We start from the raw sequence: 8,098 nt of genomic DNA on the forward strand, positions 1-8,098 counted from the left end.
GGACGATGTGTGTGTGTGTGTGTGTGTGTGTGTGTGTGTGTGTGTGTGTGTGTATATATATATATAGCGAAGCTTTGCTCTGAAATTAAAATGTGGGGCTCTTTGTTTGGCTCACTTTACAATCATTTTTTCACATCTCTGCCGTTCATTTCTGCAAAGTTTCATTCGATTTGGAGATCATTTGAGGTTTCGTAATCATGATTTATACAAACAGTCCCGTAACAATTCAATAAGCCGTTCTTTCGGTTAAGTTTCCCAAAATCTACACTTCCTTTTCATCTTTGCAGTACCTGACGTTCTGAGTTCGAAACCCGGCTCTTTCATTTTGTTTCTTTCTTCCTTTTTCTTATTTTTCTTGATCGATTTTTTCTTCAGCATTAGACCTTGACTGACGTTTACAGCTTTGACTGACGTTTTCCAACTTCAGCAGTAGATCTCAGCATACTAATCAGTTCGAGACACAACTCTATCATTACGTTCTTATATTCCTTCTTTTTCATTTTCATGATCAATATTTTCTTCCTAGCACAAATTTTGGTCCTTCACCGTTATATCAAAAAGAAGATAAATAAAAGACATTGATTGAATGATTGCTCAATGCAAAACTTCATCTCCCTTGGCTTTGTGAAAATGGCGAAGAAGAGTAGGACAACTTGGTAAACATCCTCTCCAAATAATCTAAGAATTGCAGTTAATTACAAACATTCATTATTAAACTGCAGATTGAGGTCGAAGTTTCAGAATAACATAATTGAAAAGAAGTCATGATCCAATACAACTAATTTAACAATGAAGTTCATACAAGGCTGTAGTAGCTACTGGCACACAACATCTAGAGTTGCAGGCAATTTTTCTTTAAGCTGATGAGCCTCAGCTCTTGACAATTCTTCCATCTCCACTATATGGGGAAATAGCAGTCTGTGAACCCCTGAATACTGACGATTAACAGGATCAAAAATAATTTTCTCCAGATTACTTGCAGTTTTCATCAAGTACTTCACAAGTTCAATTTGACGGCTAAGGCCAGAGTATTCTAGGAATTTCACCACTTTCAGACAATCATGAGAGTATCTTGCGGCTCTCTTCTTGGCAAAGGGATTTTTCGGACACCGCCATGATCGAAACTGTGTACAAGCAGCAAGAACTACAAATAAGTCAAATATATAGAAACAGAAAATTTCAACCTCTGAGAATGAGAAACACTGAAACAGTATACATTCTATTATCATTATCCCACACATTTTTTTTTTTTGGACAGATAGGCAATCCCACACATTTGTTTACATCTAGTTTTTTTTTTTTTTATAATGAAAATGCATTTCTAAAGGATAACAGAAAAGAGTTCTCAGAAAAAAGGATAACAGAAGAAAAATCTACATTTACAAAAGATGGACAAAACTGGAATCAAAGTCATAATTTGAATGGAAGAAAAATAAATTTTTCATGGACAAACTAGCCATTAGACAGCAATCAACCTTGTTGTTTCTCTAGTTTGTACTCACTCTTGGTTCCTACAAGTTAGAAAATGGAGCTAACACATCATCTGCAGTTTGTAATTGTAATCTACCCTAGTGAACACATGTATTCAAGCAAAAGACAGTGGAAGCTTGCATGCATTTATGTTAAGCACTAAATGTACCCTAGACTATATATAAGCTAGTGTAGCCAACTGGCCAAGTACTTGTTCTTTTGGTCTGAGAGTTAAATAATTACAAATATTGGTAACTTGTAACCTCAATAGCCAAACATCAAAAGATCATGGAATTTCATCATCAGTTTGTAAATCTAATAAACAATACAAACATTCGGTGCAATTTAGTATACGAACCTTCATTACAAGAGTATGCAAGCAAGGAGTTTGCTTAATGAAAAATGCAATATGAAGAAGAGCATAGTTATTATCTTCATCAAATGCTAATTCCAAGCACTTGAGATTAGGTAATGAAGGAATTACAGGATCTGTTTCGCCCCACTGAAATCAAAAACCAAGTATGTCACCAACATAATCCAGAACAAAAGAAAAGACGTATAACTGGTTAAGTTGTTATATGTATACACTAACCAAAATTATATAATTGATTTTGAGAATCTCCAGTTGGGAAAGACAGCAAGAAAGGTAAGAGAAGTCAATCTTTGCCGACCATCCCGTGATTCTTGTCATTCCTGAAAGGGATATCTCAACAAGAAGTGGTAGATTTCTAAGAAGCAACTTTTCCAGATCCCCACCATAAGTAAATGAAATTAGGTTTGCTTCACATATCTCGATGCTTTTGAGGTTGAGACATTGTTGTATCGTTAAATACTTCAATGCAATAGACTGACCAACAACTCTAAGATTGACCATCAAGGATGAATCACACACGGCTACTCGTTCAAGAACTGGACAGTTATAGATGAAGTACTCGAGAATATCTTGGTCCACATCAACACGATTGAAATCAAGAACTTTGAGAAACTTAAAACCAATGTATTCCGAACACAAGGCCTTGAAACTAGAAAATTCACTTATACCCAGCACTTGGTTGCTAAATTTGTATTGCAGACCCCATGGATATAAAATAGCAGATAAGTCCAGCTCAAGAATTTGAACTCCTTTCCTCATTGCAAATTGAATCCATTTATCAATACAACTTCTAGGACCAAGCTCAAACGCAATTCGGAAGCGCTCAATGTTAGCTACTCTATGTTGATTCAAAACCGAATCCACCCAATCAACATACATACACAATCCTAGCTCGCGTTCCCTGTCACTTTTGGGCTTGCAAAATCTGATCAATCGTTGTTCAGCATCGAAGTTGAGAGTGGTACTAAAGGCCCACACATAATGCCACCTCCTAGAGAGGATACTAGTAGCTTGTGCTTCCTTTAGGGACAATAGAGAGAGTATACTCACAAGAATTTCATCCGGCAATCCACTGATTCTGTCCTCCATGTTGCCAGCAACGTCTTTTTTCTTTCTCTCTTTCATGTGGTAACCACCCTATGCATTAACCCAAGAGGAAAGAAAACGCTAAATCAATGTTGAGAAACATAGTGCTACCATATAAATACCAAACCAAATGCAAGGAATAAAATATGCTGCTTTGCAAATAGCTTGATTCCCAGAAACACAATACCAATTTGAATTTCACGCGACATGAAGATGTCTTACCTTGCTATTCGGTTCAGCCATTGTTTGATGGAACTGGGTAAACAAGAGACTCAGCTACGGAGCGCAATCAATATTGCAACTTGAGGAATCTGCTAATCTCTTCTAGGATTGTCGGGTTTTAATTGAAATCTGTCTTGGTTACCAGATCTGCTTGGACTGGAGCTGCTGGGTATCATGTTTTGATGATCAAGCCTGTTGGACCCAAAACCACCTCCAACGTGAAATTGTTGGGACACGTGATAGCAGGCAGCACGTGTATATCATCTGCTTACGTTTTGACTTTTGTCGGTTTTTTTTTTCTGAGAAAAAAATAAAATTTAAAACCTCTAATACATCTTACATTTAAACTATCAAGATTAAAAGCATCAAGACGCATCAAAATTGAGTTCGGTGAAGTTTTCTGAGGAGGATGCCACTGTGACATGAGGATAGGAGTGACTTCCTCCATAGTTGATATTTCCACCCATTGAGACTTTTGAATTGTGTTTTTTATACGCCTCAACATAGATGACTACAGCATGAACAACAAATAATAATGAGAAGGAAGTCTGAAAATGAGGTTATTTCTTGCCTCCCAAATCTTCTAACAAACAATAATGCAATCCTCTGCAACAAATTTATCATGACCTTTCCTGAACTGGGAGAGGAAAAGCTCATCAAAAGTATAAAACCCTGTTAGATCAAATCCAGCAACTTCCCATGTACTCTTTGCAAAGGGGCAAGAAAAGAACAAGTGATTAATGTCTTCCACCCCATCATTGCAAAGAGCACAATTTGGACTAATATGATTAGTAAAACGAGCAATTCAAGATCTAGTTTTCAACCTTCCTCTAGCTAAAAGCCAAGCATTGGCCTTTGGAAGTATGTTTAAGTTCCAAATAACATTCATGATTTTGGTCTTTGAGTGAGGATTAGTGTTCTCACATTGCAACCAAGTAGCAGATCTTATGGAGAATCTGCCATCAGCCGCAGGTCTCCAAACAAATTCATCACTAGCCACAATTGTAGGCAAGGGGATGCCCTTAATCACATTAACAGTTTCATGATCAAGCACAGAATTAAGCTTGCCCATATTCCAATAACCATTCTGCAAGTAGTCACACACATTTTCATCCAAGTTTATAGAGTTTCTGATGTTAGTAGGAATAAGATTAATCAAAGGAAAAACAAAAGCCCAATTCAAAGTCCAACATTTAATATCCTTTCCATCTCCTACAATCCATCTCATTCCCGTAAGAATAAGATTTCTATATCCTAAGAAAAGAATAATTTCTTAGGAACAGGCATGAATAATTTTGTATTCATTTATAAAAAGAAAAGAATAACAAACATTCATTATTTAACTGCATATTAAGGTTGAAGTATCAGAATAACAAAACTGAAAGGAAAGAATCATGATCCAACATATATAATTTTGCAATGTAGTTCCTACTAGGCTGTAGTACCTACAGGCACACAACATCTAGATTTGCAGGCAATTTCTCTTTAAGCTGACGAGCCTCAGTCTTGACAATTCTTCTCCACTATATGGGGAAATAGCAGTCTGTGAACCCCTGAATACTGACGATTAACAGGATCAAAAATAATTTTCTCAATATTACTTGCAGTTTTCATCAAGTACTTCACAAGTTCAATTTGACGGCTAAGGCCAGAGTATTCTACAAATTTCACCACTTTCAGAGAATCAAAAGAGCATCTTTTGGGTCTCTTCTTGGAAAAGGGACTTTTTGGAGACCACCGTGATCGAAACTGCATCAAAGAAGCAATTCAGTGTGTACAAGCAGCAAGAACTACAAATAAGTCAAATATATAGAAACAGAAAATTTCAACCTCTGAGAATGAGAAACAGTATACATTCTATTATGACTATTATCATTATCCCACACATTTGTTTTTTTTTTGGGGGACAAATAGGCAATCCCACACATTTGTTTACATCTATTTTTTTATTTTTTATTTTTTATAAATGAAAATGCATTTCTGAAGGATAACAGAAAAGAGTTCTCAGAACAAAATGAAAAAGGATAACAGAAGAAAAATCTACATTTACAGAAGATGGACAAAACTGGAATCAAAGTCATAATTTGAATGGAAGAAAAATAAAAAAAATTCATGGACGAACTAGGCAACTAGCCATTAGACAGCAATCAACCTTGTTGTTTCTCTAGTTTGTACTCACTCTTGGTTCCTACAAGTTAGAAAATGGAGCTAACACATCATCAGGAATTTGTAATTGTAATCTACCCTAGTGAAAGCATGTATTCAAGCAAAAGACAGTGGAAGCTTGCATGCATTTATGTTAAGCACTAAATGTACCCTAGACTATATATAAGCTAGTCTAGCCAACTGGCCAAGTACTTGTTCTTTTGGTCTGAGAGTTAAATAATTACAAATATTGGTAACTTGTAACCTCAATAGCCAAATATCAAAAGATCATGAAATTTCAGCATCAGTTTGTAAATCTAATAAACAAAACAAACATTCGGTGCAATTTAGTATACAAACCTTCATTACAAGAGTATGCAAGCAAGGAGTTTGCTTAATGAAAAATGCAACATCAAGAAGAGCACAGTTATTAGCTTCATCAAATGCTAATTCCAAGCACTTGAGATTAGGTAATGAATCTGTTTCGGCCCACTGAAAACAAACACCAAGTATGTCACCAACCTAATCCAGAACAAAAGAAAAGATGTATAACTTGTTAAGTCGTTATATGTAAACACTAACCGAAATCATATAATTGATTTTGAGAATCTCCAGTTGGGAAAGACAGCAAGAAAGGTAAGAGAGGCCAATCTGTCACGACCATCACTTCCATTCTGAAAGGGATACCTCAACAAGAAGCGGTAGATTTCTTAGAAGCAACTTTTCCAGCTCCCCACCATAAGTAAATGAAACTAAGTTTGCTTCACATATCTCCACGCTTTTGAGATTGCGACATCGATGTATCGTTAAGTACTTCAATGCAATAGACTGACCAACAACTCTAAGATTGACCAGCAAGGATGAATCACACACGGCTACTCGTTCAAGAACTGGACAGTTATAGATGAAGTACTCAAGAATACCTTGGTCCACATCAACACAATTGAAATCAAGAACTTTGAGAAACTTGAAACCAATGTATTCAGAACACAAGGCCTTGAAAGAAGAAAATTCTCTTATACCCAACACTTTGTTGCTAAGTTTGTAGTGCAGACCCCTTGGATGTAAAATAGCTGATAAGTCCATCTCAAGAATTTGAACTCCTTTCCTCATTGCAAATTGAATCCAATCATCAATACAACTTCTAGGACCATGACCAAAAGCAACTCGGAAGCGCTCAATGTTAGGGGCTTTATGTTGTTTCAAAACAGAATCCACCCAATCAACATACATACGCAATACAAGCTCGCGTTCCCAATCAAATTGGAGCTTGCCAAATGTAATTAATTGTCTTCCAGCATTGAAATTGAGAGTCGTACAATAGGGCCACACATGCTGCCACCTCCTAGAAAGGATACGAGTAGCTTGAGCTTCCCTTAAGGGCAATAGAGAGAGTATGCTCGTAAGAATTTCATCCGGCAATCCACTGATTCTGTCAAACATGTTAAGATCAACATCTTTCTTCTTTCTTCCTCTCAAGTTATAACCACCCTATGATTTAACCAAGAAAAAAAAAGTGAGATGAATGTTGAGAAATATAGTATTATTAGAGGAAATTCTCACTCGTTTTTTCATTATACAAATGCAAGGAATTTACTAACTGTAAGAGTCAAAACAGAATCGGAAGACAAAACAATCAGCAATCTATTGAACTATGAAAATCTTACCATATCCTTATCATCATGCACTCCATTCTTCTCAGTGTCACCAGCTGACTCTGAGCATATAGAAGCTACTACCTTACTGTAATCAGCCAATGCAATGCCATGGGTTTCTACTTCCTCTTCAACATTTTTCACACTAGCTAATAAGGGAGCAAGAAGTTGACAAGATACATCTTCACATTCTTCTATAACAAGTGTAATAATATTCTCCATCGATGAAATAACACTCACTGGGTGGTAGCCCCTTATTGCCTTGAGAAAATGCTGGAACATCTCAACAATCAATTCATCGCATTCAAGATCCAACATTAAGTCACAGGACCTGACCCTTGCAACAGTTTCAAGAATGTATGTCGTCTTTGTGTATGATCGGCTGGGCTTGTTTTGTAGATTTTCAAATGTAGACACGATAAGCTGAAAGGCCTCTTTCATTGGGTCATCATCGTATGGTGCATCCGGTGCAGTTATTCTGGTTATCTCAGTGATGCAAGACGCAACTGAAACTTTGACATGAGGATCTGAATGCCTTAAGAGCTGTTCAGCAACCAATGCCTTCTGCGACGGTGAAAGCGCGGCTTGCATTGACTTGTTTGGTGATTGGCCTACCTTGGTTAGACATCTTTCGATCCTGTCGAGAAGAGGAAGGAGTTCCTCGACGGTGGACGGCGGTTCCAGGAGTTGATTCCCTATTTCGAGAAGCTGCGCCTCGAGCTCATTGGATGCCATACTATCCAATTAGTTTGTCGATATTGTCGTTCAACAATAGTAGCACTGAGATCCAAGACCCAATTCAATTTGAAGAGTTTCGACAGAGAAAGAAAGATACCCCATTCAATTTTTCTATCTCTCTTTTTTCACAAGTACAAATCAAAATTCAGAAATCGCAGAGAAACTAATTACCTGGTAGCGAACGCCGAGTTAAATAGGCCGAGCGAGTTTGTGGGTTCTGTGGAGGAAGTAGGAAGAACGAAGAGGGAGGACTGGAGGAGGAAGAAGACTGTAGGCGTTAGTTGCAGACAAGCGTCCTCCTTTTTTTCACGTTCAGATAAGAGATAACTACACTAGTATTAATCTTACGAGTTTACATTCGCACCTCACAAACAAATTTCTTTATTTTACGAATCATATTTTTTTTTTT

General features: G+C 37.0%; 3 protein-coding genes across 3 annotated transcripts; all 3 read right to left on the reverse strand.

Moving 5' to 3' along the window:
• Positions 1-815: 815 nt before the first annotated feature.
• Positions 816-3,245, reverse strand: LOC101294115 (F-box/LRR-repeat protein At2g42730-like). The gene is made up of 4 exons (XM_004289177.1): positions 3,152-3,245; positions 2,063-2,980; positions 1,829-1,972; positions 816-1,124 (listed from the first exon to the last, which is right to left on the reverse strand). The coding sequence occupies exons 1-4, from the start codon at positions 3,170-3,172 to the stop codon at positions 816-818; spliced, it is 1,392 nt and encodes a 463-aa protein (XP_004289225.1). The 5' UTR covers positions 3,173-3,245.
• A 1,178-nt stretch (positions 3,246-4,423) lies between these two features.
• Positions 4,424-6,668, reverse strand: LOC101297084. Its single transcript, XM_004287996.1, has 3 exons — positions 5,879-6,668; positions 5,657-5,788; positions 4,424-4,900 (listed from the first exon to the last, which is right to left on the reverse strand). The coding sequence occupies exons 1-3, from the start codon at positions 5,885-5,887 to the stop codon at positions 4,652-4,654; spliced, it is 390 nt and encodes a 129-aa protein (XP_004288044.1). The 5' UTR covers positions 5,888-6,668; the 3' UTR covers positions 4,424-4,651.
• On the reverse strand, positions 5,960-7,915 carry LOC101294407. The gene is made up of 3 exons (XM_004289178.1): positions 7,861-7,915; positions 6,964-7,731; positions 5,960-6,787 (listed from the first exon to the last, which is right to left on the reverse strand). The coding sequence occupies exons 2-3, from the start codon at positions 7,684-7,686 to the stop codon at positions 5,960-5,962; spliced, it is 1,551 nt and encodes a 516-aa protein (XP_004289226.1). The 5' UTR covers positions 7,687-7,731; positions 7,861-7,915.
• Positions 7,916-8,098: the final 183 nt, after the last annotated feature.

This window comes from Fragaria vesca, linkage group LG1 (genome assembly GCF_000184155.1).
Source record: "Fragaria vesca subsp. vesca linkage group LG1, FraVesHawaii_1.0, whole genome shotgun sequence".
Lineage (NCBI taxonomy): Eukaryota > Viridiplantae > Streptophyta > Magnoliopsida > Rosales > Rosaceae > Fragaria > Fragaria vesca.